Below are 20,780 nucleotides of genomic sequence, written 5' to 3'. Positions count from 1 at the left end.
TTTGCGCCTGCAATGACAGTCAGATTAAAAACAGAAATCCAATCCACTAATGAAGATATAACCTGTGTACATGTGAAAGAAAACACTGCTTAGGTAAGCACTCCTTAAACCCCAGAGCCCCCCCGTATAAGGGGGCTAGCCCCTGTACCCTGTTGTACCATCTCATGAGAGACCGAGAGACGCGGGAGGGAGGCGGCAACATTTTTTGTTCATGTGGTGAAAAAACTACAAGGGAAAGGAAGGAGGAACTCAGTTGTGACTAAAAGGATTGTTTTGCACCATTGATGAATGATATGTTTAGGTGTTTGTAGAGGAGAATTTGTTGGAAAGTGTTTCTTAGCTGCTAGTGATGCTCAGAAGGAAAGTTTCTCTAACTGAATGGAGGACGCTTCAAGGGATGAATTTGCTACGTTACCAATCCGAGGGACTGCTTCAATGTAGAGTATACTTTGAATTCTTCCAAGGACTTGGTGTTGCTCAACGTCAAGAGCACTTCACACCTGTTTGGAAAGGTTTGGCAAGTGTGTGACTTTATTTACTTAATTCAGATATTTTAAATATGTTGAAGGACTATTTCCATTGGCATTCCTCAAAAAACACTTGTGAGACAATTTGTGAGAACTGTACTAAAGTCTAAATTATGTTTTGCTTCACTCTATCAAAGTAAAACCTTTTACAAATACTGTCCACATAGTGGGCTATGGCTTAGATATGTGTATTTTATGGCTTAGAAGGGAATTTTTAACCATCTTCATTTATTTCTTAACCAGTAACATCTTAACTGATACTTACACATCAGATCACCCACAGGTGTTCCCCTTTATCCTGACATAAAAATATAGTTAGGTGGACAACGTAGCAGTAGCAGAGATAAGGCTCTTTGGGTATGCCATTTTCGAGCAGAGGGCATTAGGGCTAATGGTAAATCAGTGCACTGCATCACGTCAGATCTGTGCCTAAAAAGACATGTCTAACCCTGGCCAGCCTCAGCATTAATGTAGCTGTCAAGTGACTCTTCCAATGACGGCTCCCACAGCTGCGTCTCAGGACCAGGACCAACATGGTGCATAATGACAGGTGGTGTGTCTAATGTAATGTCTCCATTTTATACCAACAAGGTCAAGAGGCCACCATCTCCATCATTCATGTGGCTGTCAGAAAGCTCCTCCAATTACTGCTTGCAATTGGCTGCAGCTTGTCAAGGTTCTTTAGCACTGATACGTCTACAATTCACCATGCAGTGTGTGCGCGCGCGTGTGTGTGTGTGTGTGTGTGCGTGCATGCATGCATGCGTGTGTTCCTTCATGCAGACTTACCTGTGTGAATGTGCTTAACAATTGGTTTGACACTTACTAATGAATGAAGTAATTAACTACCCCAGGAACAAATTGTAGAAGAAACGACACCTTAGAAAATCAGAATTACACATGGTTGAGTAGAAAAACAGAAGCTGTCAGACAGGTATTGACAGTTATGGGCTGCAGGTGGTAATGATTTTTATAAATAACAGCAAATGTTGTGCATGAAAACAGTGAGAGAGAGACGCTTTTCTATCGGGAAGAAGCCGGCATACTTGAAGATGTTTTTTGTTCATGGGGTGAAAAAACTACAAGGGAAAGGAAGGAGGAAAAAGATTGTTTTGCACCACTGATAAATAATATGTTTAGGTGTTTGTAGAGGAGAATTTGTTGGAAAGTGTTTCTTAGCTGCTAGTGATGCTCACAAGGAAAGTTTCTCTAACTGAATGGAGGATGCTTCAAGGGATGAATTCTTCCAAGGACTTGGTGTTGCTCAAGGTCAAGAGCACTCCCTTCTGCAGAATGACACCTGTTTGTAAAGGTTTGGACAAGTGTGTGACTTTATATACTTAATTCAGATCATTTACATATGTTGAAGGACTATTTCCACTGGCATTCCTCAAAAGCCACCACTGAAAAAGTATTTTATATGACTTGCCAATTGTAAAAAAATAAATAATTAAATCAAGCGGAACTAACAGGCAAAAGCACAACAACTATGACCCCAGAGCGGCCCGTGTCAGAGCCGAGAAGAGAGGAAAAGAAAAGAGATGAGAAGGAATGGATGTGCCAAAATGGAGAGATGTGTGACCAGTGTTTAGTGTAAATCAGTGATAGTCTGCGCTGAACATCTGGCACCACAACAACGACACAAAACAGATGAAGATATGATGAAGAATGTCCGTCCCTGAGCTTTACGAGCACTGGGGTCGACCTAGAAGAGAGATCAGAGTGTATTGAGTGTTTTACACTGGGAAATGTAAGTTGTTGAACTGTTCCTAACTTTACATTTAACATTTGAAGTACATTTTACTGTGTAAAGCCATTCATGTTTGACAGCACTACTCGAAAGCAATCTAATGTTCAATATTTTGGAAATTGATTGTTTTACTGAAAAGTGATTAGCAATATACAAACTGAACAATAACCCGAAGTGCAGGAGTGAAGTGATATGATCTTATTTTAAAAATAAAAATATTTTAGAGTTTATATGTTATAATGCAATTAATTCAAAACAAAGAAGCTATGGCCCTTTTTTTGCTGGGCAGTGGGCTTACAATGTTCCTCAAAGCTTGACAGAAACAGTAAACAACTGCTTCACGCCAGGCATTGCCTGTCTCCTGGTATGCCATCAAGGGAAATATTCTACATCAAAATAACACTCTTTGATTGAATTGGTAGTCTGCAATACATATTGATTGACTGAAAATGCATTAGCCCTATGTAATAATTTACAATAAACCGAGGGACTCAGATGTACAGGCAGCACAGACGCGGCACATTTTGATAAATGACTAAAGTTGGGTAGACAGAAGATTGCTCCCAAACACTGACACACAACAACGGAGTTAAATACAAAGTACCTTCCTCTCTGGCATAGTAATGTAGGTTACACGAATCGCTAGACATCAACTCTCATTCAACAGGGGGAGTGTATGTCCGATGGAATAATTTAGTTATTCATTTCCGTCCCCGTAAATGTGGTGTATTTTATTTTTCATCAAATCATCTTGATACAGAGATACTTACATCGCAATACCACGCATGGTGTCGTTATAAAAGAAGAAATGAATGAATATATACATAATAACATAAGGCACACACCCCTTAGTTTTGTGAATGTTGCAGTCCAAAGCGCGCTGAGCGATTTGGCGCTAGAGTGTCTCCGGTCTACTGTACGCTCTCAGCCAGCTGCCCGACGGAGGCACTTTACTCCTTCAGGTTCGGCCTGGGATTTAAAGACGGAACCCCATGACTTGTGTTCACAATCATGTCTGAAGTGGAAAACAAGGTTTCCGAGGAACTTTTTAAAGATGTAAAATTCTACGTGGTCGGGGACATAGACCAAAAGGTAAGGGTCTGGACCTTAGCTTCTTGTAGCTAAATTGGTGGAAGGCTAAGTTGCTAGCACCATTCAAAGTGCTGTAGGAGAAGCGGCTAACATGCTAAATAGAAAACAGTGTGGGATCTTTGGCTAACACTAAAGTGGTGTGTGTATCCCTTCTCTATGCCTCGCAAACACGCGGGGCTGTGCCCATAATAGTCTACTTCACCCAAGGCTGTTTGTTCAGAAGCTAACGTACCTAGCACTACGGTTACACTGACATGTAGCCCCTTAGCATTAGCCAGGAGTTTGGTAGTTGCAGATGGTAAGATGCTAGCTTATTGCTTGCGGTTTGACGTCACGGGCTTTACTGAGCCGGTAATACAAATGGCGTGTGTTAGCGTGCTTTTACCTAAACCACAAGCCGCTGAACGACCTCAGCACTTATACAGCACTGTTTTGACGGGAGTGACATGGCTATGTGAACAGGATTATGCGCGGTGTTATCAACCTGTGACTGTCTACCTCTTGCTGAATTGGGCACCCCTCACTGCACATGCGTGAATGCCTGTGGCACGGGGATGCACTTCCTGCCAAATAGTGAACGCCAGTCGCACCTATTTCTCACCGTGTCTCAAGGCTGGACTGATGATCATGATACACCACCCTGATGCCACACACTAGTAGAGCAGTTCTTTTTGTATACATACACGTCAACTTATTGAACAGTCTGGACTTCTTAGGGTAATGTTTTTCAAATCTTTCTTGTCTAATTACTTCATTTTCAATGAATCATATGGGCTAAACTTTGTACATTTGCATAATCTCAGACAACTTGTATGCTTGTGGTGTGAAGAGCACTGGTGTTCCAGCTAGTCTGACTTACCCTCCATATGATGTTCCAGGTTGTGCAGCTGTTGAAGGCAGGAAAAGGGAAGGAGGTGTCCTACAATGCTTTGGCCACTCACATCATTGCAGAGGACGGGGACAACCCCGAGGTGGGCGAGTCAAGAGAGGTTTTTGACCTGCCTGTTGTTAAAGTAAGGGCCCCACTATTTCTTTTTCTTTTTGGTTCTGCAGCCAGTCGGTAAGTGAAATAATTTGAAATCAAGGATTAACTTCTTCTTATGTTTTACAGCCCTCCTGGGTGATCCTCTCAGTGAGATGTGGAGACCTTTTACCGTATCCTCTCATCATTGCTATCAAAGTACCTCAAATGGAGTGCATTTAAAACATTAAAAAACAATAACAGTGCAGATGTTAGCAGATTAATAATCATTAGAATGCAGAATTTAAAAAAAACTTTTCTATGGGAAAGAGTGGGATTTGACTGTTTTTCCATAACCATGAGCTCCACAGAGTAACAGGATTTTCCCCAGAATCAGGACAAATATTTTTTGGTGTGACAGCTTGTCTTCCCAGGGTAAGTGTGTGTGTGTGTGTGTGTGTGTGTGTGTTCATCATGAACAAATATAACTTTTCCTCGCACCCACAGATACAGTCTAAAAAATGCTCTAAACACAACTCTGATTCCAAAGTGGGGTTGAACCTGAAAAATCAGACCACCACAGCCTGACTTCTAGACAATTTACTAAAACTAAAGTCTAGATTATGTTTCGCTTCACTCTTCCATCACTCTATCAAAGTAAAACCGTGTGTGCGTGTGCGTGTGTGCGTGTGTGCGTGTGCGTGTGCGTGTGCGTGTGCGTGTGCGTGTGTGTGTGTGTGTGTGTGTGTGTGTGTGTGTGTGAGAGCCTCGAATCAGAATAATCTGTTTTATTTTAGTCAACATATTTTAACAGTTGAGAGGTATGCAGACAGAATGCAGAATGCAGTTTTACCTTCATGTATTTTGCATTTTGTACTCATGAACGACAAAAACTAGTCCAGCATCTTAAGCTCTTTGTATGGTGTGTGTTTCTGTACACAGCTTCCAGATGATCTCAACACTTTGTGGGCTTACATAACATTTTATGGTGGAGATTGTCAGCTTAACCTCAACAAGAAGGTCACCCACTTAGTAGTGAAGGAACCAAAAGGAGTAAGTGCACGTGTGATCTTTGCCATTTTATAAGTGCCTACTGTGCATGTTGTATAATTTATGTCTCCTTCATCATAATGTGCACATCTAATGAAGCCCTGCCCCTACAGGCCAAGTTTGAGTGTGCCCTGAAACACCATGGCATTAAGATTGTCACTCTGGACTGGATAACGGATTCTGTCAAAGGTAATGGTATTTCTGCTTTAGCTAACTCATTTGGGCATTATTTTGTATTAATGTGTGTGTGATGCTCTGACTGACTCTTGAGGATGTGTCTCTTTAGTTTGGCTGTTTCCCCTACCATTGTATAGGGGGATATATTCTAATCCAGCACTCTGATTGGTTGAGAGTGAGGCCCACAGGCTAAAATGAGGCAAAAACAAACTTCTGTCCAAAGATTCTGGAAGAGACTGACCCAGCTGCTTCACCATATTGGCTTTTAAAGAGTCGTCATAATAAAACAGGTCCATACGCGCACGTAAATCAAACATTCACCAGCAAAAGTCCAAACCGCAAAACATGAATCTGCGTCCTCGAGAAGGTGTTTTCTGTTGTTCTTTTTGACAGTAAGGGGGCGGACCCAGTCACTATCTTAATTGATTACAAACCCCGTCTTTGGATTGGCTGAAGTTGTGCATTCACAGAACTAGAGAAGCCCATTTCCGCACTAAAGAAGGGGGATAGACAGTCTAAATTATGGGATAAAACGAAACCTCTCTGTAACCGTAGTGGACTGTAGGTGACAACCAGCTAAAACCCTAATTTACCATTATTACTGGCACTATGGACTCGCATTAAGACCAATGCGTCCAGCTCGCACACCGGTCCGTATTGGTAAAATATGGTTTTTATTTAACTGGGAAGTCTGAATGTGAATATCTTGCCAACTTTCAATATGGATGATTTTTGGAAAATCAAAATTATGATAACCCATCAAAATGATGAGAAGATATGCGCTGGCTCCATCATAGTTCGATCAAGTTGGCACTTTTACTTTGCATCACTGATCCACTGTGAGTTATTCCCTCTTTTAACCTTACAGACAAAAGCAGGAAAGATGAAGCGCTTTATCACCCAAGACTCGCGTATGTGGAGCTTGAAGAGGAGGAGGAGAGCGAAGCAGGGTCATATGACCAGCGTTCTCACTCAGATGGAAGCTACAGTCCCCGGCTGTCCAGCGGCGGCTCGTCAGGCGAAGAGTCCAGCCCCCGCAGACGGCCAGGACCCAAAAAGCTCAACTCTGTCTCTCCTCACTCTCCCCGCAAGCCTGAGCGCCGCAGCGAGCGCATGTTCGACGACTCAGACGATGACTCCTCTACAGAGAAAGAGGGCACCAACCTCAATTGGACGCCGGCTGAGGTCGTCACGCCCAACCCTCCCATTCCGACCGGCACAGCCAGACGGCGAGGTGGACCCCCCGGCACCAAAGAGCCGGTGTCATCGGCAGGCAGTGTCCTGATCAACCTGTGTGCCATTGTGCCTCCGGTCCCTGGCAGTGGAGGATCCCTCCCCCCGGAGGCTCGCCCTGCTGCTGCTGCCGTCAGTCACCCCCCTCAGCAAGGTCGGCAGTCTCCGTCGCACTGTGCTCCCCAGTTAAAGAAAAGTTTCAGTGCAAATGTCATCTGAAGCATTAGTGTTCTGAAGTACATCACAAAACAAGCTTTGGCTATTTGCATGCCCAGTGTCCTGATTTGATATCCACTGAATAGATCTATAGATATTAGAAGAGCAGGACTTAATGCTTTTTTTAACAGTATCTAGTTACTTTATTTGGTGTGAGATTTGAAATGCCACACGAAAAATACAATGCTTACGATGATGGTTGCTCTTTCTGACAAAAAGTGCGTTTTCATGATTGCTTGAAGAAAACTTGCTTCAACCCCAAATCAAAAATACAAACTCCTTTTTTAAATCAACATTGTTTCCGTTTTAGTTGCCATGTGTTGGAGCTATTCGATATAGAGATGTCTGCCTTTTCTCTGATCCTATGGCACCTATAGCAGGGTCCTAACTTCATTTGTTCCCATTATGGCCCAGAGAAAGCAGACCCCTCTGCGGCTCATATCTCCACATGTTGTTGCAGACAGACATTAGAGTCACTTCTGTCCAATTCATTAAAAAAAATATATCTAACGTCTCTGTTGTGGAGTTGAACTAGTAGAAACTTGTACATGCCCACTGCCACAACACACCTTTCTCTACCCAATGTGTTCTAACGCCCTATCCTATTAATGAAGGTTTCCCATTTTTTCTTATTTAAAAAAACTCAACAGTTCCAGAGGGCATCCCCGGGTGGAGCCCAGCTGCCAGAACCCTCCGCAACATCACCAACAACTCTGACATGCCACCAGCCAATCGACCGGCCAACGTAGCACATGTAAGGACCAACCGTTAAACCCAAAGCACCAGTGCCCTGCAGGGATAGATGTCGTTCTGACTGCTTCCATGCGAGTACCGTTATCCATAATGCTCATTGATTCAGTTCCTCATCAACACACTTATTTATCTTGTATTAAAAAGAGATAACAAAATTCTTTATTGAATGGCAACAGCAGAACTAATTAAAAAACTCAATGCTAATGTCAGGTGTCTTGGTCACAATAGCTTTAAGTGAATGGACTCTGTCTGGGACAGTTTGCGTGCATGCATGACAAACCTGCTCCTCTAATTTACTGATAGGGGAGACGCTGCTAATATTCTGAAAATCGGCTCAGGATGACGCCAACATGAAAAACAGACATTCATGTATCGCACAGCCTGCTCTAAGTGTTCACTTCTGTATCCGCATCCTCTTCTGTTGCAGATCATTCAGAATATGACAGTGAATCAGACAAAGCCATTGGAGCAGCAGACCAACCAGAGCCAAGCTGCGACCCCCAACAGTACCAACCCTCTCATGTTCAACCAGTCCAAACTGACTGGCCAGTCACTCACAGCAGAGCAACAGTTATTGCAACAGGCACATCAGGTTTCCCAGCAACAGCATCAACAGTCACCACAGCAACCGCAACATCCCTTGATGCATCTCCAGCAGCAGCAGCAGCAGCAGCAGCATCAGATGATGCAGCTACATCATCAACAACAACAGTCTCCAGTCGCACAACAACAAGGGTTTGCACCATTGCCCCAACAGCAACAGTTTCTGCAACAACAACAACAACAACAGCAGCAAAGGCACCAACAGCAAATGTTTTTGCAACAACAGCATGCTTTCCCCCAGCAGCAGCTACGGCCCCAGCCGCTTCTTCGACCTGGTTTACAACAGTTGCAGCAGCAACAAGCGCTGCAACAACAGCTCCAGCAATTCCAACAGCAACAACGCATGCAGATGTTGCAGCAGCAGCAGCAGCAGCAGCAGCAGAATCAACAGCAGTTGCACCAACAACATCTACAACAACAGCAGCAGCAGCAGCAATTCCTGCAGCAGCAGCAGCAGCAACACATGCAGCAGATGCAGCAGCAGCACCTCATGCAGAATCAGCAGCAGCAGCAGGTTCTGCAGCATCAGAACCAGCAGGTCCTGCAGCAGCAGCCAACTACGCTGCAGCCTCAGCTCCAGCAACCTCCTTATGTCTCACAGCTGTTTGGACATGAGCCAGGACAAGAAAGTGAGTACACCTCGCGTTGGAGTGGAGGGTAATAATGGTCTACAACAGGGGTTTCCTATAGGTTGATCGCCTGCCATTGAGGCGCCGTCAAGATTTTGTTTGTTACGTTGCAAATATGTGACTATAACCCCCCGGTCAGACAGGTTGACTTTGGCTGACTATTACACAAACAAACACCCCCCTGAAGGGAAACACTGATTTGTGTAAGAACAAAGCTTGCAACCGCCTAAAATTGTTACTTACTGTATGCGATAGCCAACATTTGGTGGGATGCTGCACGGCTTTGGAGAACTGGCGTTTATATTTATTTCCATCCTGAAGACATCTCTGCAGCGGTTCTTCAGGATCAGGAAAGATTTATTGCCATAATATGTCAGACATATGGAATTTGACTTGGCGGTTGGTGCATGAAAGCAGACAGTACGACAACGTAGTGCAGCAATAAGATTAAAATATAATAGAATATAATGCTATGCGTTAGTAATCTAAAACTATGCGTTAATATAAGTTGAGTTAAAAATAAAGTGCACCAGCCAACAGAAAGTGACAAAGTTTTCGTGCATGTGGAGTGTGAAGAGTCATTCGGGGGGGCCCGGCTCTGTTAATGCCGTTGCGAAGAAACTGTTGGTGTGGCAGGAGGTCTTAGTCCTGATGGACCTCAGCCTCCTGCCGCATGGAAGGGGCACAAACAGTTCATGTCCAGGGTGGGAGGGGTCGGCTACAATCTTTCTGGCTGCTTCAAAGTCCTGGCAGTGAACAAGTCCTGGAGAGACGGAAGATTGCAGCCAATCACCTTCTCTGCAGAGTGGATGACACGCTGCAGCCTGGGCGTTAAGCTCCAGGTTGTTCTGGCTGCAGCACGTCACCAGGTGGTCAGACTCTGTAGGCGGACTCACCCCCACCAGAGATCAGTCCAATGAGGGTGGTGTCATCATCAAACTTCAGGAGCTTGACGGTCTGGTGACTGGAGGTGCAGCTGTTGGTGTACAGGGAGAAGAGCAGAGGGGAAAGAACGCAGCCTTGTGGGGAACCGGTGCTGATGGACCGAGAGGCTGAGACGTGTCTCCCCAGCTTCACCTGCTGCTTCCTGTATGAATAAAAGAACAATTTATAGACCTGTTCTATAGGAAAGGGGACCTTAAATGACTTGTGTTGTGGTCTGGTACTAGAAAATCAAAGTAAACAATGAATCTGACTTTCAAGGTGAGGTTGGGAAACACTGACTGATTACATTCGTGTATCGTCTGTCTCTTGTGATTCTCAGTTCCACAGGATGGCTTCCTGCTCGGCTGTGTCTTTGCTATTGCTGACTACCCAGAACAGATGGCGGACAAACAACTCCTGGCTACATGGAAGAGGGTGAGACAGTCCCGCAGTCACAGATAATGCAGCTTCTGTTACTCATGCTTATATTAATGATAAAAGGTGTGATTTGCCAGTCATTAGGATGTAGATATTCTGTTTGAAAAATACACATGGTGTGATATGGTGCTGAGGAGATGCTGTGAAAACTGTTCTATTTCTAAACGCCTCCTTCAGGTCATCCAGGCATGTGGAGGGATTGTTGACCCCACCCTGACCAGCCGTTGTACACACCTTCTCTGTGAGAGTCAAGTCAGCACTATGTATGTACAGGTAAGAATGTGTGCAATCACAACATACACAACTCTCCACTATACATTTTACACCACGGCAAACTCTCAGGAATGAAAATTAGAGAAAAAAAAAACTTGTGAAATGGGTAGAATTGTAATACAGTTACAAAAAGTTAAAATCCACTCTCTTCATAGCTTGGAGATGGGAGTAAAGTGTCTCCTGCAGGTCACCTGTTGACAGATGAGAGCAGTGAGGGTGCTGGTAGAAGCTTGACAGATGACTGGAGGTGCAGCTGTTTCTGTACAGATAGCAAGGGAGTAGAAGGGAGAGAGTCAGGCACCATGGGAGAAAAGGGAGATGAGGCTAACTAAACCTGCTGACAGGAGAAGGGACTGAACATCTGAAGGTTGAATTACTATGATTCTCTACACACTGAAGTCTGAATGGTTTTGCTAAAAACCTGCCTTGGTTCTCATGGTTGTTGGTGTTGTTGTTTTCTCCACTAGGCACTCCGAGAGGGAAAGCGCTGTGTTACAGCCCACTGGCTCAACACAATACTGAAGAGGAGGAGGATGGTTCCTCCTCATCGGACCTTACATCTACCCTTCGCCTTCCCTCTTGGAGCCAAACCCTGCTCTCAACACGTACGTCTAATGCCCGCAGAATTCCACTTTGCTTTACTCACTTGTCTTTGTAACTAGCATGAAATCTCGCCACTGAACCAGCATTTAACCTCGTCCCAATACGAATAAGAAGGAGATTTCAACATATATTATCCGTCCTGTGAATTTCCTGGATTAAATTCAGGGGGGTGTCACTAACCACACAACCTGTCATATCTGAAAAGAAACCAATTCCTGTCATTCTGGGTAATCTGAATGATATTTTCTCCTGAAAAAGGTCAGAATATTTAAACTCATTTTTGTTTTTAAGCCAGTGATCGCGCCTACCTAAGGCTGAGGAATGGGGCTGTCAAAATGACGTTTGAATATTTGCCTTAAAAAACAGTCACGTCCAGACTGAAAATCATTTGATTCTGCAGTGCCTTTCCTCCTTGAGGAAGTCCATAGGTTGCGCATTTGGCACGTCAATAACAGGACAAATGAATACGAGACATAACTACTTGTATAGGAGATTTCTTTAAGTTTAAACATATTTAACATATTACTCATGCAAAAATAAGTAAATGATTTAATGGCCAAGACTTTTCTCTCTCCCGCATAGCGGTTTAAATGAATGACTAAGCGACGATAAAAAAATGCTGAGTGCTGATCGAGGGTTTAAGGATGCGATTCTGGTCCCAGATACGGCAGGCTTCATTCAGAGATTGAAACAAATATTCTTAACATCTAGGAGGAGAGTAAAGAACCGACATTGAAGGCCCCGAGCGAGCTGTGGTAAACATGGACCTTTTCCTTCAAACCAGTGCATGTTGTATTCATGCAATATAAAGTCAGTACAGTAGCGCACCACCTGCCAAGCAGACAGATGTGCCACTACTGCTGCTGTTTTTGTTTTGTTTTTACATTTGAATATTACTTTTCACAATCAAATTAGAGCTGCAACTAACGATTATTTTAATAATCGATTCATCTGTCGATTATTTGTTCGATTAATCGATGAATCGGATAAAAAATGTAAAAACATTAATTTCCAACCCTTTATTGAAAAATAGAACTGACTGTGCACTTCCTAAATATCTTTTGCACTAACAGATTGCTCCTTGAACATCCCTAAGTAAGCAAATAAAATGGACTAACACAAAAAACATACACACATCGCATGATGTATACTTTACAGCCGCCAAATTAAATATATTAGGCACAAAATCATGAATCATCGCCGTGGTGCTCCCGTGCCAGGCCATGTCGCTTTTGCATATCTTACAATCAGACATGTCAACCCTCCCGAATATCAAAGCCCCTCCCGAAAATATCCCGGACCGACCTTTCTCCTGATTTCCACCCGGACAACAATATTGCTGCACCACCCGTCACTGGGCGCGCTGTGTGAAATACCTGGGAGGATTTAGGTCTTACGGGTCTCTCCGATGGTCTTTCCTTTACCTCAGCGCTGCTCTTTATTTATTTTTCTTAACAACGCTCTGCTGAGCGGAGCTTTTTTTCTTCTCTGTTCTGCTGCGCGAGCGCTCAACTTTCTTTTAAAACTCAAACATAATAGTCGCGCGACACAACGAATCGATAATGAAATTAGTTGCCAACGCTTTTAATAATCGATTTTAATCGATTTCATCGATTCGTTGTTGCAGCCCTAAATCAAATATCTGTTTTTAACAACTTTTCGAGTATATATTAAATATAGAATATTTTAACAGCCCTACTGAGGAAGCTAGTTAAACCACCTCACTAGAAGTAACTGTTGATGGATGAAGATGAATGGATAACGGCGTAGTGACGCCCTGTACCTCTGCTGTCAGTGGTCGGTGACGGAGCCCAGCACTCACTTTCCTCTGTGTCTCCATCTGTTTTGCATGTGTGCCTGTGGTCACAGATCATATCAGTGACCGGTTTTGTGGACGCTGACCGGGATGACCTGAAGTTGATGGCCTACCTGGCTGGTGCCAGATACACCGGATATCTGTGTCGCAGCAACACCGTCCTCATCTGTAAAGAGTAAGATGTTGGGGTACTTTTTGTTCCTGTAACAGAGGATGGGCACCTGGGTCTTAATGTTGTGATCAAATCCAGTTCTCTGGGATACTTCATGCAAATACACTAACTCACATGGATGTGGAGAACATATAAAAAACGTGTGTGTGTATCAATTGTATGCCAGTATGACCGTGCTGATGTGATCCTCCGCTGATCTTTCATCAGACCCAGTGGGCTCAAATATGAGAAGGCCAAGGAGTGGAAGATTCCATGTGTGAATGCCCAGTGGCTGTGTGATGTACTGCTGGGGAACTTTGAAGCGCTGAGACAGATTCAGCACAGCAGATACTCAAACTACACCCACCTTGAACCTCTGGTGCCTAACTCACAGCTGGTCCAAAACCTGCTGGGTATGTACAGTAATCTCAACGGATAAAAAGGGCTTGATATTAATATCTATAGTATAGATGTTAGTCTCAGTGTTAGTGGTCAAATGCTGTGTCTGTGTGTTTCTCTGTAGCTGCTTGGAGATCACCCATCAAAGTGTCTTCTGAAGCCTTGGCGGTGAGTTTCAGCTACTTCTGTTTAAGTTGTTTTTACTGTATTACTGTACCTACATAAAAACTGTGATCTCCCAGGTCGTTGCTAACGCCCCCCCTTATAGATGATTAAGATTGTGGTGCTCTTTGTAACTGTTTTCATCTGAGGTCTTGCGCCCTGCTACATCATCTTGGCTAGGGCTCAGCGGTATGGCCAAAAATTCATATCATGATATTTTGCATGATTCTGTGAAATTATTACTTCATCGACGCCAAAATGAACCACCAGCCATCAGAAGCAATAAATCGTTATCTAATTACGGACCCGTTTGTAGTGGGTCGCGGGCCTTTGCATGGGAAAATAAAAAAAGTCATCCTGTGATTTTATTTTGAAGGGACTTTCTCTAATGCAGCGGACTAAAGCACTAAAGCACCTTTCTCCTGAACGAGCTGAACATTTTAATAATTAAACGGTTTTAATAGTTTAATGCTGAAGCAGCATTCCAACAACAAGGTGGATCATTGATCTCTAATCTAAGGGGCTCTGGTACCAGGAACACTCGTAAGCCATTTTATATTCGGTTATGGACAAACCATAACCATGTACTTAACCACTGAAGTACAATAGCAAGACACAACTCGGGTTCAGATCGGTACGGCTGTTCCCCGACCTCACACCTCTTTAGCTTTCACTGTTATTGCAGTCCAACCCTTCTCCAAGAGCTTGGTTCCAGAGCCAGTGCTGTGCATGCAGCTGGTAACGATGGAGCAGCATCTCCGGTGACATTCCTGTCCCAAGAACTAGTCTGCTACCGGCAATTGGCCGCCCAGGCTGCTCAGCACATGTGTGAGGGGTGATCCGTATAGATCCCAAACCGGCTGTGCTCCGTTACATGGACTCCAATCCAGAAATGACAGATGCTGCACTACTTGTGTTTGCTCATCTGTTGTGATTGTGTCGTGTTTAGAGTCTGCAGCTGCTCCAGAAGAAGAAGATAACCGACTCCACTAACCAGCCTGCAAACAAGAAGGCCAGGTCAGTCCAGCAGATCTGGGAACAGACTTAGATTCACGTCACGTCTGATCATTTTGTGGGTTACGGTAATATTGTGTGTGCAGACTGGAGGAGATCCAGTCCCCCAATAAGAAGCTTCCTCCAGAGTCCACTCCCAGAATCATGTTCACAGGCTTTGAGCCCGCACAAGTACAGCAGTACACAAAGGTAGGTAGTAAGTCCTCTCATCACTCAAGCGCCATGTGTTCCATCTTATGCCTTTTTGTCAGCTTAAGACTTAAAGCAATTTAATCTTGTCAATCCAGCTTCTAATCACCATCAAGTACTTTAATAATGTAACTTTGTCTGTAAACCATATCCATTTCTTTCTAAAATGAGCTTCTCCACAGTCTCCTGCTGCGCCATGTTCTCACTATTTGTGTCTGTCCACATCTCTTCCTCCCCTTCAGAGGTTACACGCTTTAGGGGGAGAAATAGCAGACAGCAGTCACAAAGTCACCCACCTGGTGGCTAGTAAGGTGACTCGCACCATTAAGTTCCTCACTACCATGTCTGTGGTCAAACACATCGTCAGCCCAGAGTGGCTGGAGGAGAGCTGGAGGGGCCAGAAGTTTGTGGGTATGTGTTCCTTTTTTGTGTCTGTGTGTGTCTCCCTTTTATCCTAACAAATCCAACAAAAGTGTGTGTGTGTGTGTGTGTGTGTGTGTTGCAGATGAGCAGGCCTTCGCTCTGAGGGATGCAGAAGCAGAAGGGTTGTTTAGCTTCAGCTTGGAGGAGTCACTAAAGAGGGCCCACAGTGCACCACTCTTCAAGGTTCGATGACAAGCTTCACACAAGTTCCCTCTGAAACCTGATGGACGCAATCATTGTTCTCATTTGTTGAACGACGAGAAATCCAAAGAATGGGGGTCGTTTTTTACCCCAATACCTGTGCTAAAACCGAACACAAAACAATGATTGACGACATTAAAGGTTTTTTTTTTTAATTGCCGAGGCCAATTCCTTTCTTCACATTGTAAAATATATTAACTTTGTAAACAATACTATAAATATTAATAAAAAAACACTTGGCTTCTAACTGTGAAAAGTAAAACACATTTTACAGCATACTTAGTGCCTCCCCTCTGTATGAGCCAGAAGTGTATATATTTGTTAATTAGAATTTGAGATGTAGCTCACTGCAGGAACTAAAGATATGTAAGCATTTACGTTTGTAGATTGAAGTTTCAATTTATTTACGTCATGATTGCATCACACAAGAGCGGCTTTAGGCACGAGAGTGTACAGTTTTATACCAAGTGACAGATTTGAACACCTTCCTACGTAAAAGACAAAACCAAAATAATCAAGCGATCTCCTGTCATTCGCGTAAGGAAGTGAAGGAGCGCTGCTACACCCTCCATTTAGAACCGTGTCTCTTGGTCTCCTGTGTGCTAATGTGGTACCGGTTCTCCGTACCCAATCCTAGATAACGTGGTGGTGAAAATGTGAGAAGTTGTGTTAGTTCTGATGGATGTATTTACTTCCTGTCTGTGTGTCTTTTTGTGTGATGGATGCTGTAGGGGAAGTACTTCTTTCTTACCCCGGGGATCTGCCCCAGCCTCAGCACCATGAAGCCCATCCTGGAGAGTGCTGGAGGGAAGCTGCTGGCCAAACAGCCCTCCTACAGGAAGATCATGGAGCATAAACAGAACAAGGTCCAAACACAATGCACCTGCTGTCCAAAGTCTTTTTATTACGCAACAGAATTAGGTTTTGTCCAAACACAGCTAGAAGGTTCCAATGGTCTCACAGCCAATGCATGGCAGGTGATGTCATTTAGGGTGCAATGTGTAATTCAGCATTGGCCCTTTACTGATAACTTGACTAAGGAGTCGAGTTATCAGCTATGAAATAAAGCGCCAACTAACAACACCTCTAAGAACCAGAATAGCACTGCTACCTTCTAATCTCCTGGAGTTTACATCATCTGGGAAATTTATCCCGGGGGTAGGGCTGCAGCTAACTATTATGTTCATAATCGACTATTTTTTCAAACGATTATTTAGTGTAGGAGCTTGGAAACAAATAAACAAAGAGGCAAGAATTCCTTTCAGTTTTGGTTCAGAATGAACCATAAACTCACCTCTTATAAAGGGATTGTTTTTTCATGATTAATTACCATGACCTGCTCTTACAGTTTAAAATGTGTGTTTATACAGACATTTAAAAAAACAGCACAACCTATTATTTGACAAAAGTTTGAATTTAATTTTGATCAAACTTCATGTTGGACTCCTCTTGCAGAATCTTCCAGAGATCATCCTAATTTCCTGTGACAATGACCTCCACCTTTGTAGAGAATACTTCTTGAAAAACATTGGTAAGACACACACACACACACACACACACACTTCCTCCTGTCCTAAGTTGTGAGTATTGTCATCATTTCTGCTGCATCCAAACCAAAGGGATCATTTGTGATCATTTGCTTCAATCGCAATTGATGCGCCTGAGAGGAGGAGGGGCTTATCTCCACGTCAGCCATTTGCTAAAATCAACAAACTGATCAAAGGGAGGCCTAATTCCTGTTCTGTTAGTCACTATAACTTTTTTACTTTGTACAGCTTTTCCCCCATCATTACATATGGGGGTTGCCCCCCCGACCCAGAAACTGACGTGTCATGCATTCAGGGGAGGTTCATGGAGAAAGTGGCCGCAGAACGCGTGTTTCCTCATTCATGCCTTGTGGTGAAATGACAGCAGTAATCCAAGGATTTTTGCCACAAGTATCACACTTGTTCAGTTTAGTGAACACAAAATGATTACACCTTACAGAATAAGCAGCCATGTAATATTAGTTACTGGAGGAAATCTTCCACTCAGCGTTCACATTACATCCCAGCAAAGAGCTAAACTCCTCACTGCATCAGGATCATTTCAAACAGTCCTAGCATCAGCAGGGGGTCCATTCAAGGGTGGGTTTCAAGGCGCTGATCACCAACACAACCTCAGCTCAAGTATCACAGTGGGGGCTTTCTGCGTGTTTGCCGTGGTCTTTTTCCTGATTCACCAACCAGTAAACTGGTGATGACATCAGGAGACTCAATGCTCATTTTTCAAATTGGCTCACATGTAAATTGTTTTTTTTTTGCGTTGCTGGTATCTACAGATGTCTTAAACAATCCTTAAGAATCAGTATCCAGGTTTCACAAATACATCCTATAAAAATCTTCAACTTCGTATCTCTACTTGATGTGTATGTGACTATTTGTGCAAACATTCTTCTCTATAAAAGATTACAGAGCAGCATTTCACTTGTTTGTACAAAGCCGTGTAGAGATGTACTCATGTGCCCCTCGTTGTGTCTGTTGTCCAGATGTCCACAACGCTGAGTTCATCCTGACGGGGGTTCTCACCCAGAAACTCGACTACGACTCATATCCTTTACAGCGGCGCCAGGTCGGGAAAGACGGCTTCTTTTAGCCATCGTTTCACACAGCTTCCACGACCCACTCTTCTACTCAATGCTCAATTGTTACTATATGCCCTGGTCTTTCTAATAGTAAGTTTCCTTGACAGTCACACGTATAAATTCACTTGATAGTGAAATGATGATGATGATGATGAAGAGGAGAAACCCATCAGGAAGCCACCTGTGTACAGGTGCAGCCACACTGACTTTTCTATGTTTTTATTTCAGTGCATAGATCTCTAGTCATTTTGTAATTTTTGGTTACCTGTTTCAGAATAAATAAATGGATGTTATTTTTCTGATATGAATGTATAAATTATGGAGGATTTTAACTTTTGTTGTTGTTGGAATAGAATGTGTAAAGGCTCGTACACACTGCTTTTTGGAATAAAAACTATGTTTGGGGAAAAATGTCTAGTAGTTCTCTTTTTAAGCTTGTGAGTGTGTTCATCCTGAGAAATAAACCTTCAGGAATTTACCATGAACGAATCAATCAATCATCTCGTAGATTCAAGCTCAAACGAAAGGGCAGGTTTCAGAACAAAAGCTGTGTCTCCTGCTTGTGAGGGTTTGTAAGCGTTCTTGAAGGTTTTCCTCACAGGTTTAAGCAGATAATTCCTCATAGATTTGATTTAATTAACTGGTAATGAGGGTCTGGGGTAGTTACTGGCTGTCAGATAGCCTCGGGTTGTGTGTGGGGGGGGTGCAGCGTTGCCTGCGGCGCTGCCCTCAAAACTATCAGACTGAATTCGATGCAGCCTGAGCCAAGGTCATGTGCTACATATCGGATGTGAAGTGTGAAAGCTAGTCGGCGTGTACCTCTCTTTAGGATCAACATTTTATGGGGGTCAAACAGAACCAAAACTCTGCAGCCTTCCAGTAAGGTTGAAAAAGATGCATTGAAGGAGGATGCTGCTAAAAGCTTACCAATTTACTTTCAAGAGGAAAAACACAGAGACTTGGGCCTAATGATCAGCAACGTAACTATTCGGCTAACGTTGTAGTGGTGGTAATATCTTTGTAGCGTTGTCAACCTATTTGCAAGCAAAATAATACATTGAATTAAAATATATATTTTACCTACTATATATCAAATATTGATAACAAAACTCAAACTTGATCTTAATTTTTCATTGTAGCTTCTGAACAGCAGATAAGCCAGTCTCCTGTTAAAAATATTTGCAATGAGGAGGCCATGACTACAGGGACAGGTAGAGAGGATAACAGTAAACAATGTGAAACTAAGTCATTTAATGTAATAGCAGTATATGACACAGTTGTAGATAAAGTGGCTGAAACCAGTGCTCTGCAGTGTAAGAGCTGAACTGTTGCTTCATTTATCCAATTTCCACTACCATGGAAAAGTGGGCGGGTCTTGGGCCCGTCACTTCCTCTGGTTAGCAGGGTGGTCTCAGGTGCCGTTGGTTTACCCGTAAACAGTTTGCATGTTTTTGCTTTCCCCCGCCCTGCAGGGTCAGACCCGCGGAGTACCACGGAGTACACCGGTACAAGTTCAGCGGACTTCGCTTATGGTGTCAGACCTCGGGCTGCCACACCAGAACTCTGCTAAATCCCTCCAGACTGTGAGATATCCGTGGAGTTTCCCCCCGACTTTTGATTTAGTCTTAGTCTTTTAGACGAAAATGCATGTTAGTTTTAGTCACATTTAGTCATTTTAAGTCTAGTCTAACCTTTTAACTTGCAGGCCACCATGAGTTCTAAAATTTGACAGAGGGGCCAAGAACAAATGGATGAAGTGTTTGTGTGAGTTAATATAAATGACGTGAAAAATCATTACATGAAAGGATTTGGCTTTTAACAAGTAGCACAGCATTTATTTGCAAGGATATTTATGATATGAGTGTACAGCTTAGGGACCTAAACGCAACACTTTGTGTCTTTGTCAGTTTACTGATGTTTCAAAACTTAAACCTTAATTTACATCAGAACAGTACATACAGTAAACTGTTATACTGACAAGATGACTAAGCAATTTGACTGTCTGATCCGTACACAATGCCACAGGGATGGTACTGACATGTTCATTGTTAGAAAAGTTCCACCAGTGTAAAATCATTAAAACAGGATATTTAATGTTTGCAAACAGGAGACAGTGGTGATACACATACAAGTCATCCGGCAAGGCTACTCAAAGGTTTTCATCTTCGGAGCCGGACTATATAGTTAAACATTCTCAAAAAGGGAGACTCTGTGTAAAACCCAGTGCTGGTAGACAAACTCTGATCTAGACGATCATCTTTAGCACCACAAAATTACAAATGTGCCTCCCTGTGAAAGAGCACAGACTTTCTGTCGTACTAAGGTAGAACATTATTGCAGATTTTCCAACATTCACTGACACAGATATTTACTTATGAGAGATGAAGTTTTGCACGATATCCCAAGTGTTATGCTATTTGTACGAATTGTTTTGAGAAATGCACCTACTGTTCTGCAAATGTCAGGAATTCGAGAAATGTACCAAAGCAACTGAAAATTAAAGCTGCGAGCAGCGATGAACGGGCCTTCGCCTCTCCTTGCATGTCGGGTGCTGGTGCAGGCGGAAGGGAGGG

General features: G+C 43.3%; 1 protein-coding gene across 2 annotated transcripts; it reads left to right on the top strand.

The window, feature by feature from the left end:
• Positions 1-3,160: 3,160 nt before the first annotated feature.
• On the top strand, positions 3,161-18,615 carry paxip1 (PAX interacting (with transcription-activation domain) protein 1). Of its 2 annotated transcripts, XM_037459075.2 has the most exons (23): positions 3,161-3,369; positions 4,248-4,382; positions 4,481-4,524; positions 4,702-4,765; positions 5,273-5,383; positions 5,494-5,569; positions 6,426-6,944; positions 7,657-7,760; positions 8,187-8,991; positions 10,256-10,350; positions 10,531-10,626; positions 11,094-11,231; positions 13,099-13,220; positions 13,425-13,609; positions 13,720-13,763; positions 14,707-14,774; positions 14,858-14,960; positions 15,203-15,371; positions 15,466-15,566; positions 16,316-16,450; positions 17,040-17,115; positions 18,112-18,172; positions 18,321-18,615. In XM_037459075.2, exons 1-23 carry the CDS (start codon positions 3,289-3,291, stop codon positions 18,334-18,336), a joined length of 3,348 nt encoding a protein of 1,115 aa, XP_037314972.2. In that variant the 5' UTR covers positions 3,161-3,288; the 3' UTR covers positions 18,337-18,615. The 2 variants fall into 2 exon arrangements, with proteins under 2 accessions (XP_037314972.2, XP_037314971.2); XM_037459074.2 differs by lacking the exon at positions 18,321-18,615 and having other exon boundaries at positions 18,112-18,314.
• Positions 18,616-20,780: the final 2,165 nt, after the last annotated feature.

This window comes from Pungitius pungitius, chromosome 15 (genome assembly GCF_949316345.1).
Source record: "Pungitius pungitius chromosome 15, fPunPun2.1, whole genome shotgun sequence".
Taxonomy (NCBI): domain Eukaryota; kingdom Metazoa; phylum Chordata; class Actinopteri; order Perciformes; family Gasterosteidae; genus Pungitius; species Pungitius pungitius.
This window is presented reverse-complemented; position numbering and strand designations above follow the sequence as displayed.

Bases quoted from the DNA above. Each gene is read 5' to 3' on its own strand.
- paxip1 (XM_037459074.2), top strand. From the start codon at position 3,289: ATGTCTGAAGTGGAAAACAAGGTTTCCGAGGAACTTTTTAAAGATGTA. The intron at 4,383-4,480 runs GTAAGGGCCCCA...TATGTTTTACAG, and splicing joins TTGACCTGCCTGTTGTTAAA to CCCTCCTGGGTGATCCTCTC. The intron at 17,116-18,111 runs GTAAGACACACA...TCTGTTGTCCAG, and splicing joins ATACTTCTTGAAAAACATTG to ATGTCCACAACGCTGAGTTC.